Genomic DNA, 20,647 nt, shown 5'->3' with positions numbered 1-20,647 from the left:
CTAGGGGTACATCTTACACCGAATCTTTCATGGGCCTTTCACATTGCAACCATATGCGCAAACGCTTCCAAATCTCTTGGGTATGTTCGTCACAACTTGCGTAAGTGCTCATCTAAGGTCCGTAAATTAGCATTCCTATTATTTGTACGTCCTCAACTTGAGTTCACGTCCTTTATATGGTCTCCCTATCGTGGAAGCATTATCCGCATGTTAGAATTAAGCCATCCAAAACCGAGCTAGTCGATTTATTTCCCGAAATTACAGCAACCAGCTAAGCATTACTAAAACTAAACTTGACCTTTCCCTTCAATCGTGAGCAGCCGACGTGACATAGCAATCCTGTCCTTGTTCCACAGATATGTTCACCAAATGAAGCCATCAAACTTGCCAGTGGAACGCGCGTCTTGTATATCACGATGCCTTTATAATGATTTAGGCCTCACTCGCATTTATGGCAACACTAACACATTTAAATTCTCGCCTCTATCACGAGCGATTCGTTTATGGAATTCACTTCCTAACACCACTGTCATTCAAATGTTCAATGATAAATTCAGACAACTAGTGAACCTGCAGTCTTCATCATAACAAATATATTCATCTGTACCAGATGTCACGTCTTATAATATGTGTGGGCCATGTCTTTCCTTTTTATTGTTGTTGTTGTTTCAATTTTGTTAGCTTTATGTGCTCAGGCTATGTACGTTATTTTGCGATAGTGTTACATCGCTTTTCATGTTTTCGTGAATTGTAATTTTCTTTCCTTTCCCGGCAAGTATTTGCATTGATTTAGCGTTTTTATTTGTTACACTGTTTTGCAAGCACGTGATCAGTATAAACATTTTAGCTTTCACATGTTTAGCGCTCCTATATATGTTTTCTCTTGTCATTCCTTCACTGACGCTCCCCTTACTCAATGCTTCCCTTGGTGCATGTAAGGTACTTTGACATAAATAAATTGTATGCGTAATTAGTATCAATAAGCTAAGGTATAGCGCCTTCCGTTCAGGTTCGATTGAGTGTAAGGAATTACTGGTAGCACACCCCAACGATAATTCCAGGTCCGCTAGGGAAAGTCGAGTGGTTGAGCGCACCTTCAAGTCACTCTTCGAATCTTAATGCGACACTTAAAAAAAGGAGCAAAGAAAAAGGAAACAAAAGAAAAAGAATCCCTTTTGCAGATGCACGACCATATGAGGAATTCACACATCAAAGACATCGACGCTGTTCGAGGGTGTTATCACGCCATTCGTAGGTTCAAGGGGTCTTTTTTGCAATTACCTAAAATCTACCCAAGACATTTGAAACGCATAACCTTATTCGAGGTTCGTACAGTTGCCTACATTTCTTTTCTTTAGCGCCCTAAGAAGAAGCGGTATCGCACGACCGTACGCATCCTGTAATTGGTCTAGCTACAAGGCCCACACATGATACGCGCAGGTTCTTTGTCGATTTTTGCCCTTCTAGCTTATCTACAATGCGGAGCTGGTGGAACGCAACATGAGTAGCAAACAATGCAGAATTTACCGTCTGGGATAAAGTGGTCAAAGCACGCTTCTACTCGAGTGAGCTATCAGCAAAGCTGACTTTCGTAACTCTTGATAATTATGTTTCAAAGCAAACTCGGAGATCCTAACACAGGCTCAGTTGCTGGCTGTTCGATGGCACTTGATGGCGACCCTGCCTCCACACGCCGCCGTCGGTTTTCAACGCAGTCACACAAAAATTGTTGCGTACTGCCACCACCCTCCCGCAGCTCCTCCACCATTTTTGCCACCGTCACTTTCCAGCGTCACTGTAAAAATTGGCAACTGCTAACGGAGGCAATAATGGTGCATAGGCACCGATAATGCGTTTTTTTTCTTGATTCTTGCTCACGGAATACAGACGTCCGCCGAACTAACACCCTTATCTGCTTGAAGGGTTTTTCACACCAGACGCGCTACGTGCCTAGCGCAATTGCCCCTGACAGCACTGCAGGTGGGCACTTTCCACAGCCACGAAACAACAAAGGTCCAGAGCTAACATGCGAGATAAGTTGGGCCAGTCTATAAAAAAACAGCGTCGCGCCGTTGAGCCAAAGAGCGTTCGTAGGGCCTTGCCAGCTGCATGATAGTCGCGAAACGTGGATCAATGGGACGAAGCTCAACTTACTTTTCTTGAGAAGCTGGAAAGCACAATCAGGTCGACACATGTAAGAAAAATATTGCGCGGGTTAATAATTACACGTGCAAACGAGCGAAATTGTCGCCAGAAAGTACATATTTATGCATCACCGATCCAAATTTCACCACCATTCAGTGTACTTGGAAGGATCAACATAGGGCATTCACGAACACACCTGGATCAACATATGGCATTCACGAACTCATCTGGGGGAAATATTTAGAGGACAACTAAAGGGTAACGTCAAGTTACGTGGTGTGACAGATTAGAGCTAGTATCAGTACTGTTTGCGGATAACAGACTCATTTGTTAATTTGCAATACTTCAAGTACCCCTATTGGAGATATTTCACATGACGGCAGGGCATCTCTACGAATGAGGAGTAACCTACTGCAGCAAGCACAGAAACAGGTCACAAGAACATCAAGATAAAGAAAACACTATTCGGACAATATAACGGTAAAAATTTTTTAAACCATGGCATAAAGCTATAAAATATAAAGAAGCGGACAACAAATATAGATATTATTTGATCGAAATGACGCCACGAAATTAATTGATACAACAATGGGCCACTATAAAGTAAATATGGTCAAAACTGTTTCTGTTCTATTTTCTTCATTACCCAGCTGCGATTGGTTAAATATACTTGGGTCTACACTCAAGCGACACGCCGCAAAAACCACGATAGCCTACCTCACGACCATGCACAGATAAATTATGCATGGTTAAGCCAAACGAAAGCAATGCAGTTCATTTCGATTCTACGCATTTGTCAAGATTAGCCTTCCACGATTGGTCAAAATGGTTTCAGAACAAGCCTGATTCGCCTGTCTGTCAAGCGACGTCACTAAGCCGTGGAAACTCACGATCCCAAAGTTACGCGTGCACACTAAACATGTATTATTAGACGGAATAAAATGTTCTTTTTTTGAATAGCAGGAGACTGCTCCGTTGCAAATGGAGTAGATTGCCCTCTGTCGATCGCGCTGGCATGAGCTACTTTGTTCCGACAATGCTAATTTAATTCTTCGCGTATTTAACATACAGTTCGCGTGGCTGTATTGTCCTCGAGGGCCACCACTGCATAGAGTGGTGGTGCTATGGTTGTGACGTAGAAAGTGACGTCGCTTGTCTCGCACTCGTGCCTTTGCCGCAGCCAACACAGCTCGATGCATGTGCGATTCAGACTTTCATTGTAATATCGTTGAACGTGTTTCATTCCCAAGGCCGCATTTTAGTTGCGAACTCTTGCAGCATGGTTAACTTATCGGTGCCGTCGTGTCCAGCGTATTCGACCACGCCCACGGTCGGAATTTCGACGCATACCCCAAAACAAAGCGGCAGCTATATGAAGTGAAGTGCTTGTCTGATAAAATCACTGAAAACGAAATAACATAGTGACCGGAAGATTAGAGCAAGCGATGCACACAGGGCTTGTAGCGTGTTCGTGTGATGTGAAATCAGAGAACCTGGGAAGGGATGCACGCCGCTTTCATGCGCGCTCACGACGGAAATGCGGATTGCATAGCCAAAAATATGGGTGATTGAAATTCTTCGTATCTATAGAGAGGCGATAAATAGTCGTTCCCGATTATTCTGGCGAAAGGGGTGAACATTGTAAACGGTGCATATACCGAAAACAGTGCGGCTTCCTGCGGCGCAAGTGCGTGTCGTTACTTTTAAGAAAGGTCATGCGAACTGAATAACCAATATGAAAGCATCAGATCGCTCGCCCAACAAAGGATCTGCCTTTCTACAGAGCACGCGCTAGGCTGTTTTCCATACAAGACGTCATACATACAACGCTTGAAACATGCAAGCACTCGGAGTTAACAGTGGCTGAACCACGGATGATGCCGAGCACTTCGTAGCCAGTATCATGCCATGCCGCTTTCTATGTCGCAAAGAAGTTCCAGGGGATGGCGCCACGTCATGTCTTCGAGGCCGGTAAGGTTGTCGAGCACTTTCGGCCTGTATACGAAATCTCTCTGCCGAATATTCTTCACTGGGAATGCATTTTAGTGGCATATTTGAAGAGGCCCAGTCAGAGACGACGGCGCCACTCTCCTCCGCTCGTTATATTGTTTCACTGCTCTTGCTCGAATCCACCGAAACCCTCTCTTCTTCTGCGTGCAACTTGCCTCGTTTGAGCCAGTTAGTTGAGAAAAACATGTTGCAGTATGCAATACTATTTGCTTAGACGCCACACAAAAGTCATCTTCTATAAGAGAGAGTCTTTGAGTGGGGAACTGAAGCAACCTTCTGTGCCGCCGCGCGTGCTTGCCTCGGTGATTACGTAATTGTGAAGTCAGGAGATTAATTTAACGTAGGAACGGAAAAACATTAGCTTATAGTATGGTATGTGTACCTATGCTACGTGAAATGGCGCAAAACTAGATAAACATCACTAAGACATGGAAAGGCACGAGGTGAGCAAAATGATATAGATTGTATACAAGCAGGAGGCGTGAACAGTAAAAAAAAATGAATGGCAAACCTAAATCCTGCAGAAGTACTATGAAAACCAATGTACAATGTGGTTGGAATAAGCATCACTGCTGTGCTAAAAGCAATCAACTATTCATGACGTCTAACGTAATGTTCGCAATCACTAAACTTACTGAGCTGATGAACACCGAAGAAGCTGTAGCTGGGACATCACATGTATTCCCGAAGAACTCACTGACGCTACCTCTCCACAACGTTCTATAAGGGCTTTATACGAGTGGGCAAATATTTCAGCACTTTGAAACAGCATTCGGCGTGCTCAGACCAAGCTTCTCAATTTTATCATCTGCTCCGCATCCTATCCGGGGTTAAGATGAGAGGCCCTTCACATCAGACAACGGAACATAAGCTTAATTATTGCCCTAAATATACTACATTTTCATTAGCGATATTTATTGAATTTACTATTGTTTTTACATTTCTAAACCACGATATTCATTAAACATTCCTCTATTATCTCCTCCTAGGCAAAGGCCTCGGGGTAGGCCTTTACGTTGAGGTGGGTACTGCGACAAACTAACAACTTATGTTCAATGCTTTCTAAACTCTTTCTACGCGAGCGCCGCCGACATCGCCAAATATTTTCTGCCACCATTTTGTCAGACGTCCTGAGCTGGCATTGAACAAGCGCTCTTCTCTTCGAAGTTATCAAAACTTTGTCTAATGACTTCTTGCCTTCGTGTTAAATAGATTTTTATAAACGGCATCTTCATCGAGCGTATGCACTATTCTCTTCCTGCATATGTGACTGTACGTTTTCCTTCTCCTTTCCTGACAGTGTTCACTCCGTTAACCTATTACTAATGATTAGTTTCCTGTACTTTAATTTCTTTCACTGTGTGACGACATTTTTTCTCGATAAGGCGGTAGCGCGGCACGCGTTTGTTTGCGGTTTCTTGATCACTGAAAGCAGTATTACGTGACAAAGCGTGTCTGCCGAGATCGAAGGTGCGGCTCACTAATACTGCTCTCAACTTATGCGTGGACCGCGTATTTCAACCACTTTTCATTGGTGACCTCAGAGGGCGCTCGGTCTACATTTCGATTTTTAGGTGTTTCAACCCCGAAAGAATCCTCGTTATTTTGTGACTTCTGAGCGGCTCGGCCGTGTGGCGGTAGCCTGGAAGTGTCCACCGAGTGGACTGCCCAATTCGCCGTGCACTGATTGCATAGAGCTCAAAGCCGGTAGGGCAGGCGCTAATCACCACCACCCTCTCTCAAGCTCTGTGTATTCAGTGCGCGCTGAAATGGTCAGTCCGCTTAGAGGACACAAATTACCCACTCTCCTCGGACAGTCAAAATTTACCTTTGCAGAGCATTGAGGGCACAGTTATGCTGATCTCGCAGTTCCTCCGCGATGTCCTCTCCTAACTTAACAAAGCTTGCTTCCTATTGCTACAGGTAAAGAAAAGTTACCTAAGTGAAAACAAACGATAGCTACGACAGAGCTTAGGTCAGCACAATAACCCATGAGTGCACTTCCTTGTACTCATTTGAAAGCATGAGTGTGACTGCGTGATGAGTGGTGTGAGTGGGCACCAGCAAGTACGTGAGTGAGGGCCGGTGTTTATGTGCGGAAGTGAATATTGAGGTGAGTAAATACTGATAAAACAGAGTGCACTTGAGAGCCTTGTCAGGATCGTTTAAACGTGCATATAGCAGTTTTATGGTAAACAGCTAATTCCTCTCAAACTGGACTTCAACATGACCGCAAAGGATGGTGTAGGTTCGCTACATTTCAAGCTACATTTCTCCGTCAAGCACAATTTGTATGCGCCAACATGAAGTTGACGCAATCTTACTTACGCGAAACCTGGCTGTATTCGACGGCTGAACGGAGAGAGAACGAATAATTTATAGCAAACATGGTTTTCTCGTATCGCGCAAAGCATTTTCTGAAAGCATTGCAAACTTTTTTCAGCAAACATTATACCCCTCTTAAATTCAGCGCTGTGTAATTACTGCACAGAGATGTACCAACCAAACCATCAGTAAATAACTGAAACGCTTTCAATATAAAGACGTAATTTAGGCACTACAACATGATCTGTCATATACAGCAGTATACATAATACTATATAAATAGAGAAAGTTTTACTTTCTGTTTTACCTAAAACACATCGTTTTCACGGAAACATTTATAAAGGTACAGACGTCTCCTGGTTAAATGTCACGTTCGCCCTAACGCCACTCTGCAGAGAGCGAAAGTAATTAAGTAAGTAAGTGAGTAAGTAAGTAAGTAAGTAAGTAAGTAAGTAAGTAAGTAAGTAAGTAAGTAAGTAAGTAAGTAAGTAAGTAAGTAAGTAAGTAAGTAAGTAAATAAGTAAGTAATAAATGAGTAAATAAATAAATAAATAAATAAGGCCAGATGAAGTGAACAGCAGAATGAAGGCCTTTCTGACTGATATACAGTTAGCTCAGCCTTACATTAGCGGAAGGTGTCCTACGCTTATAAATTCGAAACATTCGTGACTAGAACCGTATTGTCGCGAGAGGAGAGGCGAAAGATGCTAACTGGCAGCGAATGGTGGCTTTATTGTAGGCGCATCCCACTAACGTAGGTTACAACGTCTTCTACATGACGCCTGTCCAAAGATGCGCGTGCCCTGTGATGATGGTGCCTATTGGTTATGCTGGTAAACCAGAGGTTGTACTTTCTTTCCCTCACTCAACTGAGATGAAATACAATCGAATGTGTCCACGAAAAGAACAAGTGAATTAGGAAAAAATAGAGCATGTAAAAAGCACACAACTATCATCGATACAATAGTGAATAATAAGGCTACATCCTAACGACCAGCATGATTTCAGGCGCAAGCTTACGGCCGAGCACAGTGAAGAATCTACTGCCACGAACTGTAATTTACTTTGCTTAGGTGCCGCTGAACTAAATATTGGCCAAAGTGGCAGCGTAGGAGTTTCCGGTGCGGCCTCGTTTGACGTATGTGGGCTCAAAGCAGAAACGTGAACGCAAGAGCTGCAAATGAACTGTCCGTAGCGAAGGTTGTAACTGTGGGCATCGTAGGTTTGGCGATGGGCTAAAGATGCAGAACACGCGCGGCATTATGTTCTGACGCTTACTGCATTCTTATCTTTTCACAGGCAACCATTATGTTACTGCATACGGCTACGGGTAAGTCGCTACATCCACAGGACATCTGTTCCACGGATAAAATGAATTGCCAAACTGCAGTCACACTTCGTGCGAACTACAAGGGCGTATATCAAGCACGAGTTTATGTAGTGAATGCACACTGCTTTCACCCTTTCCTACCAATTATGAGCGCTATTTTTGGCTCCTAAATCGGCTCATACTACTGACTTGAGCGTTTCGCTACGCTCCGAATTTTCGGCGCACACACATTAGGAGAAAATTATTCGCTAGTGCATGGTTTTGTATCCAAGATTATCGGCATGTTACTGTTTAGGATATCCCACCTGTTGGTATCGACCTAATATTCTACATACTGGTACCCCACATTTTAATGCATAAGCACTCTTTTTGAGTATCTCTGCCCCGTCACGCAAAAAGTACGGTGCTTTGTATCTGTGCAAAATTCAGCAATTTGCAAATCTATGAGATTCAACCACTACAGAACAATAAATGTATAAGCTTGGTAGCTTTATAAGATATATGGAGCAACTTCAACAAAACACAAAAATAAAAGCGAATACAAGTAGAGATACATAGGGCTTCTAGAATATGCATGGGGAAGGAGGAGTGCGTAAACTGACATTCGGGAGTGGGTGAACTTGTAATTTGGGGTTGGGTGAGCCTAAATTTGGGGGCGTGCCAAATTAATATGTGGCGTGGGCCAAGTGAAACTTAGGGTGTGTCAACTTAAATTTTGGGGTGGCTCAAACGAATTTTGGAGACGGGCCACGCTGAAATCTAGAGATGGGCAAACGTAAATTTGGAGGTGAGCCAAATTGAAACTTTAACGTGGGCCAACTTGATATTTGGACGTAGGCCAAATAAAATTTGTGTAGAGGGTGGGCGGACTGAAGTTTGGGAGTGGGCCAACTCGAAATTTGGGGGTGGGCCGACTTGAAATCTGGGGGTGGGAAAAGTCAAATTCAGGGGTGGGCCAAATTAAATTTGAGGATTAGCCAAAGGAAATTAGCGGGTATGCTTACGCCTACTATATTTTAGCGCTTTCATGATGATGTATAATCAAAGCATGTAATTTTAATCAATTGTTATCAACGTTGACGATACTGAATCGACTTACAAAAAGCGGTGTCAACCTGAAATTTTACATTAAATGTAATTTGGTAATTTTCCGAGTGCTTTCTGTTTGTTTTTGAAGGCAAGCTGCTTTTTGCTTCGCAATGATCTTCCTGGTAATATAGGTAACACACCGAGCAATAAATTGAAATTGAAGTAAAACTAAACGATGGAGTTCCATTTTCCAGAACCCCAATTCGCAGCAGTTCAGTGGGCATGGGAACTACGCTACAATGCGGCTTACAAATATCTTCCGCTTCTGCCTGTTTCAGCTCGTGACAGCATCCAGCCCAAGCACCGCTGCGGCGCCTTATTGGTGCTGCAATGGCGCTTTGCCATAAGTGTTGCGCACTGAGCGACCCAAGAGTTGCCACGCCAGCGCCAGTTCATGTGACTTTCCATGGATGGTCTACTGCATCACCATCGACATCAACGCCCCCGCTCTACATGAACTACTGGCACCATCCGCAGCAGTTAAGTGGGCATGGGAACAACGCTACAACGCGGCTGACAAATATCTTCCGCTTCTGCCTGTTTCAGGTTTATTACACATCTTCTAAACGCTCAGATAACGCGTTCCTTGTCGTGTTCTCATGCCCACAGCTGCTTTTGAACCATGTGCATGGGTGTTTCTGTGTGATGAAAATGTTGCTGTCCGGGGATGTCGAGTTGAATCCCGGGCCGAATTCTAATAAATCCGCGAAAGCTTCAGGTGATGACAGCCCAGTTTTAACGCTGCTTCATGACCTTCGGGACCGTTTCGCCAACATAGAACAAGGACAGGCGCGCATAATTGATTCTCTGCAAAGCCTTACAGCAAATCAGAAGGAACTGAGTAAAAACATTACAGAAGTCTCCGCCCGCCTTAACGCTGTTGAAAATAAATTGCAGTTGCTCGACGCAGTTCGGGAGGACATGACCACAGTGAGCGAAAATGCTGAAAGAGTATTACCTCAAAATGAGATACTAAAAATCCGTTTAAATGACCTTGGGGATAGGTCTCGCAGAAACGATATTGTGTTTTGTAATGTTCCAGAGGGACCCAATGAAACATGGGCAGAGTGAGAGGACAAAATAAGAGGTATTGTTCAAAAGAACATGTCCTTAACCTTAGCCGAACTGGACATTGAACGCGCGCACAGGATCGGTAAGGCTGTAACGGGGAAAAACAGCCAACAATTGTGAAATTCACGCACTACAAAACTAAACAACAGGTCATGGGCACAAAAAGCATGCTAAAAGAGTCCAATTTCTCGAATAATGAAGATTTTGCTCCGGACACCAGGCATGCACGGAAGCTTGCTGAATTCGCGAAGCAAACTGAGCACGGTGAACCGTTTAGTCTTCGTTTTAACAAGCTTATTCTGAAGGAAAAATGCTATACCTACTGCCCTATAGATGATAGCGTTCAAGAAAAAGAAGAAAAACGTGTTGTAACTAACTCTGGTCTTTTGTGTCCTAGGTAGCTCAACGAACGTGAGCACCGACCTGCGCAGGCACCACATAACGTCTCAGTTCTTTTTACTAATATACGCAGTGTCATTGGCAATCATGATAGTTTATCTTGCACGGCCGATACTACAGCAGCTGACATCATTGTACTAACCGAAACTTGGCTCAATGAAACTCTGCCTCATAATGAAATATTTTCAACGGAAAAGTGTTACCGTGTATTTCGCTGTGACCATTCTTTTGGTTGTGGCGGTGGTGTATTAATCGCTGTGTCCAAGAATCTATGCTTTGAAGTTAGTGTTGATACTAGGCTGGAGTTCAAATGTGCACAGGTAACAATTAACCATACAGCTCTATTATTCTGTGCATGCTACGGCGCACCATCTACGCCCGTCGGCTTTTCTAACGACCTTCATGATATTCTGAACATAATTCGAACGGTTTCCTGGTCCTCCTATTTTTATTTTTGGTGATTTTGACTTCCCGAACATTAACTGGTCTAGCCCTGCAGTGGACGGTGACGGATCTTCAGAGTCGGCAAGTTTTTCATCCCTCTGCTCCTTCTTCTCGCTAACACAAATGGTTACCCGGCCGACAAGGACGACAGCTACCAGTTCTAGCGTATTAGACCTTTTGCTAATGAGCCCCCCAGATTTTGTTTATGAGGTAAAATACTTGCCAGGCTTAAGTGATCATTGTTTATTGCACGTCATGTTGAATTTACCATCGAATAAAACGCCAAATAAAACAAAAACAATTTACAGTTATGCCAAAGCAAATTTTTCTTCAATTCATGATGGCCTCCGGTTTTTTCTCGACGATTTCATTCTGGCATTTGACGAACTTTCTGTTAACGACAACTGGTGCATGTCTAAAGAAAAACTGCATGAATTAATCGAATTGCACGTCCCTCGTAAAATCATCACGGCTAATCGTAGATCCCCATGGTTCACTCGTTCCTTAAAACACCTCAGGAACAGAAACAGGCAGGTATATGTCAGGGCGAGGTCGTCCGGAAGAACGGAGCATTTGTCAGCTCTAGGAGCCGCGGTTGGGACTTATAACAAATCGGTAAAAGATTCTAAACAACATTTCTTTGACGTCACACTGCCATCATTTCTTTTAACTGATACTAAAAAATTCTGGAGCGTTGTTAATGGGTCAGATCAGCCATCAATCTCTCTCCTGGATTCTCAATCAAATCCCATCCCTAACAGTGATAGTGCTAATGTACTTAACGAGACTTTTGCTAATGCATTTTCTGTCCCTTTTAGCGCTTCACCACCAGACTATACTCCCGATATCATATTTCCTATAGATCCCATTCGTTTTGACTTTGAAGGCATTATAAGTATCATAGATCGTTTAAAGTTATCCTCTTCATGTGGTCCCGATAATATCAGCACTAAAATCCTGAAAAACACTAAAGTATATTCTTCCATCATACTATCGAAAATATTTCAGCAATCCTTTCAAACTTGTGACCTTCCAGACGACTGGAAATTGGCTAAGGTGGTTGCACTCCATAAATCAGGCGACAAGCACCTATCGCTCAACTATCGGCCAGTATCCCTAACCAGCATTCCTTGAAAGGTAATGGAACATGTCATCTTGTCATCCCTAGCAAACTTTCTTGAGTCATCATCTTTTTTTACTCATGCGCAGCATGGTTTTAGAAAACACTTTTCTTGTGAAACACAGCTAATAAATTTTACAAATGATATTAACTTCATACTTGATCGTGGCAGTGAGGTTGACTGCATCTATTTAGACTTTTCCAAAGCGTTCGACAAAGTCTCTCACAGCTTGCGTCTGCACAAACTAAGTAAACCTAACATCGCCCAAAATGTACTACGATGGACTAAATGCTTTTTGTCTAACAGGTTCCAGTACGTGCACGTTGACGGCATTAACTCATCGCTGATATCTGTGACCTCAGACGTCCCACAAGGTTCTGTTATCGGTCCCTTGCTCTTTCTGGTACACATTAATGACTTGCCTAACAACGTGACATCCACAGTGCGACTTTTTGCGGATGACTGTGTGGTTTACCGGGAAATAATAAATACTAATGACACTGTACTACTCCAGGAAGACTTAGCTACTATATCTAACTGGTGTTCACAATGGAAGATGGCACTTAACGATACTAAATGCAAAGTAATGTGTTTTTCGCGTCGCGTAAAACCGTGCCCCGCTCCCTACACTATTTGTTCTTCCCTGCTAACACCGGTAACATCTTACAAATACTTCGGTGTCATCATAACGTCAAACCCAGCTTGGAAGGCACATATAATTTCTATCATCGCGTCCGCGAACCGCATGCTTGGATATCTGAAACGGATTTTTTCCTTAGCCCCGACACCTGTTAAACTTCTTCTGTACAAATCGCTTGTCTATTCCAAATTAGAATATGCTAACTCAGTATGGGACCCTTTCACTAACTCTCTTATCGACGCCCTCGAAGCCGTACAGAACAGAGCAGCCCGTTTCATCTTTCATAACTATGATCGTTTGTCCAGCGTCACAGAAATGAAAAACACATTGTCACTAACCGCTCTCTCAACGCGCAGAAAAATGTCACGCCTGTGTCTCTTTTTTTAATTTACCACATGAATTCCACCCTTAAAGATACATTACTCACGCCGCCAACATATGTTTCATCCCGCTTAGATCATCCATGCAAAGTTGGTGTTACACAGTGCCGTAGAACATCCTGCAGGAATTCTTTCATTCCAAAAACATCGTTGGACTGGAACCAGCTACCATGGGATATTGCACTTTCAAAAGATTTTGATGAATTTAAGAAGAAATTATCAACACATTATTGCTTGCCATAGCTTTGGTTCCATTTCCATTTTTCTCGTTATCATGCGCATCCTTCTGTATTTTCCCACCAGATTTGCTGTTTTCATGTTTGTGCTGGCGTTTTTCAATTTTCAACTTTTTTGCGCGTGATTTAGCGTTTCTTGGAAATTGCATAATTTTGAACTCACTTCAGGTTCCGGGTTGTGAATTATGTATTTGTTCCGGTATATACATGTTTTATATGTATGCGTTGTCTCCTTTTGTACAAATTTATTGCAATGTGTGTACCACTCCCCTCAATAATGCCCTGTGGGCCATGAGGGTATCTGAAATAAATAAAATAAAATAAATAAATAAATAAAATGAGATCCTATCTTAATGTTTTCGAATCATATTTCATTTCTTGAACAAGAAAGAGCTTTCGGCATAAGAGTACTGAGTAAATCATGCGTGTTTCTTTCAGAACACGTATTATGATCTTTATACTTTGCCTTCATTCATAGTCACATCACCTGCGGTATTGAATATGGAGAAGCACATATAACTGTCAACTATTGTCAATTCAACACAAAGAAAACCAAGCTGTTCGCATAATCAATAGCAGTTCCTTCTATTCAAACGCTCTCCCACTACTGTAGGCTAACTTTTTACTATGTGTATGTGGCTTGTTAAGGTATCATTTAAGTATTCTCTTTTAAGTTTACTTAAGAAAGAGCTTGCTTACAAGTTTGCAGACTATTGATTGCACACTAATGCCAAATGCACTAGGTTTGCAAGTAATTTCAACCTTATGCTACCTAAATTTAACACCAACTATGAACCAATGACATCCTCGTTTTTAGCGTTATAAATATGGAATGTCCAACCACATTCACGTAAACTAACATCAGCTTTGAATCTATTCAAACATGAATTAAACTATTTTATTGTGTGTAAATATTTCATGCCCTGTTATATGTTATTCTGTATAGGTGTGATTTTTATATATGCACTTTTTGTTTATTTTCCCTTATCAATGCATTACATTTTCCGCGTTTATTTGTTTTAATAATTCTTTTGGCGCTTTAACCCACGTCCTGTATAACTTTTCTTTTAGAACCGACGGTCCCGTTGTACTCAATAAATGGGCAATTGGGCAACTTCATCTGCTTAAAATCTGTTACGAAATCATTCTTATTGAATGGATAATAAACTGAAACATATTGAAACCGCAATCTGATCAAGAGACACGTGGCAGGGAGGGTTGCCGGATCAATTTTGATCACCGGGGGTTCCTTAACCTACACCTAATGGGCGGTACATGATCGTTTTCTTTACACATGGCACCCATCGGAATGGGGCGCCAGCGTTCGGCCGCTACCTCACGCTCAGTAGATCCACACCACAGGCACTCGGCCAACGCTGGTGGTACAGAGGTCGCGTAATGCGCGGAGTAGGTAATCGAAGGTCAGATCCAGTGCGGCATATTTTACTGTCTTGCTACTTCTACGAGAGCAATAGAACGGGTAAGGGAAGCAGTCGGAAGTGACTCTTGGTTAGGTGGGTAGGGTATGCTAAGACAGGCAATTGATTCGAGTGACGTAGAGCTGGGGTGTTGGAGGTAACTCGGTGAAGCCTTTGCCTTGTAGTAAGCCTGATGATCGATGATCGATAAAATTCATTTTCGCGCTGCTTCGTGACCTTCATTTCAGTATACGGTACTAAACAACTTTTACCTGATGATTCTTGCTCCGTCAGCGCGTCGTCTTGACTGTACAGCATGTTTGACTCGTCGCCGTAGCCGTAAGGGTCTCCTGACATAAAAAGAACAAGCATTGTCAACTTAGATAATAAACTCAAGTTTCTTGTATCACTGTTTCGCATGCTTCTCGGTACTCTTATAAACACATCTTCCCTGAATGTTTTATGCACCTATCCAAAAATGTTGCCTTAAATTAACGTGAGGCTTTCCAACGTGTGGCTTGCGAACATGTGTTTGAAGTTGTAGACGGTGTAAAGAATGACATCACTTGGAAATAAAAAAAGTGCACGCAATTGCTTCTCTTTGCAAAGACATTTATTTGTCGGTATATCCACAGTTTTTTGTGCAGAACATGTGTGCATAGCTCACCATCGAAATGAGCCACTACAACATCGCCCACGCTTGGGACCATGTAAAATTATCCTAGCGTACACAAGTTAGGTACATTGAATATGGCTATTTGGAAAATTATACCTTGTTATTTTTTATCGTTTACCATTAGGCCATGCCGTAGGAAAATGTGTGCTATGAAAAGCTATTGCGATGAGAAGAACAGTGCAGGCGATGCAGGCAGACACGATATTTCTGGATAAATAAAACCGAAAGCAGGAAGTCATTCATGGCAATCCTAACTTTACAAGCCAACCTGATGAAAAATGTACTTGGAAACTTTGTTTAGACGGAAATTGTGAAAATGAGATACAAATCACTAAAGGCACGACAACCTGTGATATTTAATTGCAAAATATCAAGAGATGAGTAATCTATGCACGCAAGAACTTCGTAAAGAAGAAGCACTCCTACAAGTAATGTGCGGGAAAGAAAAAAGCTGCTTTATATTAAATTAAAAGCGTCCAATGTGCGTCATACCCTCAAAACATGCTTTGGTAGGCAGAACCACGATGTAGGATCACAAAGATTGTGTTGTTCAAGTGTTTCTTATGTTAAAGACTTAAAAAAACACGATAGGATGTCGTTTCTATGCAAAGAGTGAAATATATGTAAATGTACTTACCCATCGCCCGGCTTGACTGTCAGCTCGTTATTAGGAAGCAGGTGCGTGGAGTGTATCTCGAGGCTTGACCACTGGGTCGTCACCCCGCAATGCCTTTTTCGAGTAACCTCGAATGCCGCTAGAATGAGTCACCTGCAAAAAAAAACGACACGTTGTGCTAGTGAGTAAGCGTGGTGTGAACGGGTTCACGCTAAAGGGGTGACTTGCTTGCACTCGAATTTCGCACAGTATTGAACTTCACATTACAGTTGAACTGCTACTATGTCGCAGGGGTGCGCAAGTGTGTTAGTTCGCACAGTTTGTACTATCTTGCAATAAAATTAGGCATGGTATTTTGGAGCCGCACATGTCAAAACCATAGCCCGAATACGAGGTACGCCATAATGAGAGCCTATTCATTAGTTTTGACTACTGGGTTTCTTTAACCTGCAGCCAATGCACAAAATACGACCGTTTTTACATTCCGTCCCCTTCACAATGCGGCCAGGATCCAACCCACGAGCTCGAGCTCAGCAGCCCAATGACTTCGACACTGGGTTTCCGCTGCGGCTACTGTGCTGCAATAGAACAGTTCGTTCTATGGTGATATGCAGTACCTGCCTGTTTCATGCAGAATACGTCAGGAACACAGGTAAGCTGGGGCGATGCTGGAGTGAAATATTTTCCTCTAGTAAGGAAATGTCGCTCTCTTCCGTACTGTCACAAAAGCTTCAGTGTGCTTTCTTGATTAAATGATTCATTATATGGGATCAAAGCTCCAAAGAAGTACAGAAGCTAGCAAGGGAGTCGTAATGTTTTTCTCTTATGTAGAACAATCGAAGCGTGGCCCCCAGGGCCAAGAATTTAACCTTGGACCTCGCACAAAATAACAGACTGCCACTGAACTGAGCTACCACGGCAGGTCTCTATTCTATCTCAAAAATCAATTTTCCACCCCTCTCCCTTTGCCACATTTCTATTTCATGTCGTGTGTCTACTCTATATTTTGATAGCAGTTGTATGGAAAATCAGGGCGCATTTCTGCCATCGGCATCGCCGTCGCCGTGAGGTTCCATGTAAAGTCCAAGGGCAATAAAATCGTTGACGCGCGCAGTACACTGCTCGCGTGACTGAATGCGTACGAAGTTCAGCCTGCGATTGTGGTCCAATCTTGCACACACAAGGAACGGAAGAGGGGACGAAACGCGCCGTCTTCCGTCACCCGCAAGGCTCCGCGGGGAGGGCAAGGAGGGGAAGGGTGCGTTCTCTACCGGGCCGGCCGCACGAGAGCGCGCACACCTGCCCGGACCACTGTATTTTGAAAGCCATCTGCAATAGGAACAGATTCCGCCGCGCGGTGAGCTTTCACGGCTTAGTTCGCGTTGATGCGAGACGCAGCACAAAGGTCAGCTTGCTCGTTGCTGCAAACACGGTTTCTCGCTCCAGCGTTTTGATAACGAGCTTCCGCGGTCATCGAGTGAGATGTGTTCATCGCGAGCAGCGACAACCAAGTGACCAAGTACTCGTATTTGCTGAAAGTCGGTGGAGGTGGCTCTCAAACGTCGGTGAAAAAACAATGACGTCATCAAAGTACCACAGGCATGTGGCCCCGTTTGAGTCCTCGCAGAAGAGCGTGAATCATGACCTCGAAGGTAGAAGGGGCATTGCACAGTCCGAAAGGCATCACTTTAAATTGGTAGAAAGGGGATAGCACAGCCAGACATACACACGCTAGAAGAACTTGCAGATACGAACCAAACTTCAGAAGAAGAAGCCAGGCTCGATTGTTGGCAAGATATCGACGTGCCAGCAGGACGTCGCAAAGTGGGGACACCATTTAAGGACCACCTCAATGTGGTGGAAAAGGCCGCATGAGGGCGTAAGTCGCAGCATCAGGTTGCAGTCGAACAAATTCCGTATAAAAAAGTCGGGACTTGTGGTCCTCGGTCGGGTCAGCAAAGTAATAGGGCAGTTCAAGATGAAGGGTGCAGTTTGCACAGTCAATAAGTGCTGAATGGGCAGTCAGAAAGTCGATTCCAAGAGTCACTTCGTGGGGACACTCGCCCAGTACAGTGAACACGACTAAGTCTGGACGGCCGGCAATGGTAACACCGGTGGCGCACATTCCCATCATGGCTGTTATACTGCCATTAGCTACTCGGACGGCAAGCGACTGGGAAGGTGTCAGGACTTTACGAAGATGGCTACGAAGATCTGATTGCATAACCGACATCTGAGCGCCAGTATCGATGAGGGCTTGAACGGGTACACCATTAACAAAAATATCAAGAAGGTTAGGTTGAGCAGCAGGGGACAGCAGAGGTTTTGCAGTCCGTGTCTTCAATGCAGCCTCACCTCCGGGGCTGCATTGTTTAATTTGCCGAGAAGTGGCCCGCGTAGGACGGGGATGAGGGACGTCGAGGTGTAGGCGAACGGGATTGACAGCGTTGCGGCGAGGGCGAGCGGCTATGCCGGCCTTCCCCGAGAGGGAAGGCCGGCATAGTATGGTTCAGAGAGGGGTGACAGAGGCTGAGGGTTTTTGTCGAATAGGCTATCAGCATATGGTGGAGGCGAGGATTACCAGCGGCTATTACGGCAGTGGCGGGAGATGTGACCGGCCCGGGAGCAAGCAAGGCAAGTTGGCCTGTTACCTGGTGTTCGCCACTCAGAGTGATTCCGATACCTATTTGGGAACGACTGTCGACGGGCAGCAGGGACAATGACAGGAGTGGTAGGGGTGGGACGTGGGCGGACGGCAGACTAGATGCGCTTATTTGCAATTTCTCGGCGGACAACGCCTTGAATGAGCGAGATGGTCATGTTGTCATGCGTATAGGGACAGTGAGAACTTGGACAATAGCCTCAAGTTCGCGGCGGGTGACGTGTGTCAAGCTTCGTGTTGTGGATGGATGTGACGCCTGCAAGTCATTGTGTGACACCGGAGGGTCGTTGCATGAGGAAGTGACAGCCGTATTTGGAAGTCGGTCGAAGCGTTGTTTGATGCCTTTGCTTTTCGCTTGCTCCAAATTCCCGCATTCCTTAATGATGTACCCAACGGTGGAGCAGTTCCTGCAAAGCAGGACGTTCAACGCAACGTCCGCGATGTCCTTCAAGTTGTGTCCGACCTTATGGGCCTCAAGCATGTCCGAGTCCGCTTTACGTCAGAGAGCCAGAGCGTCTTGAATATAACGACGTACGATTGGTTTGATGTCTGCGCACGAGACGCTAGCTCTTGCTTGGCCTCCATTTGACGTCCCACAGGTCTTCCAAAAAGATCGCGTAGCTTTTCCTTGCAGTAGTCCCAGCTTCTAAAGTCGGCTTCATGCGTCTCGAACGATACCTTCGCGGTTCCTCCGAAGTAAAATATAAAGGTGGCCAGCAAAAGTTTAGCATCCCACTTCTGCTTACCGACGCGCTCATACTACGTCAGCCAGTCTTAAACGTCGACGTTGCCAGTGCGGATAAAGATTCCCGGGTGACATAGCTGGGTTAGCACTACTTCCGCTGGTGTCTGAGCGGTGGAGGCAGCGTCAGTAGCCATAACAGCGGAATCAGTGTGACGTGCGCTGCGAAGATCCAGGGCCGGCTTGTGGCGAGATTACCCTGCACGTCCACCAAAATCTAACGGGGAGAAGATATTGGTATTTTCAGTATATAGAGTTATAAGGGTGTAGCTCAGTGACCAGGGTAACACCATCAACCGATCTTCGAGACACTTCAATCTCCTCTTCACCTGCCAACGTCATTTTGTCCACAGCTGCACAAACTCGTACGTGAAATTATGATACTTCATGTTTCTCGCTTGCGCATTTCTGGTGTCATTGTACACGCTGCTGTCGTCGTCCTTCCCGAGAAGGCATTCTCTTATAGTGAACCGCCCCCTGTTCCGAGGTCTGCATCTTTCTCAAGTTCCCGCTTGCGTTCTGCACTTAAGTGGTGAAGTCTTCCACCTCCGACCAAGTTAGGTTACGTTTTGCCAGTAAATGAAGCCGAACGCCTTAACCTACCACCCCGCAGACGGTTCGACTCCGTAGCATGCGCTGCGGAAAGGTTCCGAAATTGCACCCCTCTGCCAGCCACCAAATCTTTGCCATGAAGTATTGCACGTTCTCTCCGTGTTGCTGTTGCGGCATCAAGAAACGTAACTTCTGGCGATTTCATTAATTTCCGGCGCATGGTAGTTGCATAAGTATGCGATGGCTTCTTTATATATAAGGGCATTGACCTGCATTGGGTGACATAATCCCTGGATGACGCGTGCTGACGAATCTGCTAATGAGGATATTAAAATGGCGCATCGTTTTGCTTCGTCGGTTATCTCTTGTGATTCGAGTTACGCCTCGAGTCCAATCTTCAAGGTTGTGCATGTGCCTTCAACGCCGTCGAACACGGGAGGTTTTTCGAGGCTCATTCTTCTCTGCGTTGTGAACCCGGTGAAATCTATTCCTCGTCGCCACTGTTATGTCGCGCCCTGGTACACAAAATGAATACATTGTGAACCTAGAAAAATGGAACGTTTACTGTTCGCTCCGGGAGGCTATATCTGGAAGGTCCATGACGTACACGCCACTGCCCTAGAGACTCCGATGATGTCCGGTGTTGCCAGGTGCAGACACGTCAGTTTACACAGCCGACAAAGCTACTATCCTTACTTCACGTAGCTGTCTACTACTTTGCTTTCCCAATCGATGCTTCGCCTTTTGGCTGAAACGGCGACTTATTTAGCTATGCTGGTGCAACTCTGCGC

At 44.4% G+C, this 20,647-nt stretch overlaps 1 protein-coding gene across 8 annotated transcripts in view; it reads right to left on the bottom strand.

The window, feature by feature from the left end:
* The window catches only part of LOC135918272 (uncharacterized), a 153,946-nt gene that overhangs the window by 121,393 nt on the left and 11,906 nt on the right, over positions 1-20,647 (bottom strand). For 7 of the 8 annotated variants that reach the window (XM_070532833.1, XM_070532832.1, XM_070532835.1 and 4 more), the window contains exons 2-5: positions 15,922-16,053; positions 14,881-14,958; positions 6,484-6,507; positions 2,155-2,167 (exon numbers count right to left, since the gene is read on the bottom strand). In XM_070532833.1, coding sequence (XP_070388934.1) covers positions 2,155-2,167; positions 6,484-6,507; positions 14,881-14,958; positions 15,922-15,925 — 119 coding nt within the window. In that variant the 5' untranslated portion in view covers positions 15,926-16,053. The remainder of the gene's footprint in view (positions 1-2,154; positions 2,168-6,483; positions 6,508-14,880; positions 14,959-15,921; positions 16,054-20,647) is intronic. The other variant, XM_065451939.2, reaches the window with a different exon arrangement.

Source organism: Dermacentor albipictus, chromosome 2 (assembly GCF_038994185.2).
Source record: "Dermacentor albipictus isolate Rhodes 1998 colony chromosome 2, USDA_Dalb.pri_finalv2, whole genome shotgun sequence".
Classification (NCBI taxonomy): Eukaryota; Metazoa; Arthropoda; class Arachnida; order Ixodida; family Ixodidae; genus Dermacentor; species Dermacentor albipictus.
This window is presented reverse-complemented; position numbering and strand designations above follow the sequence as displayed.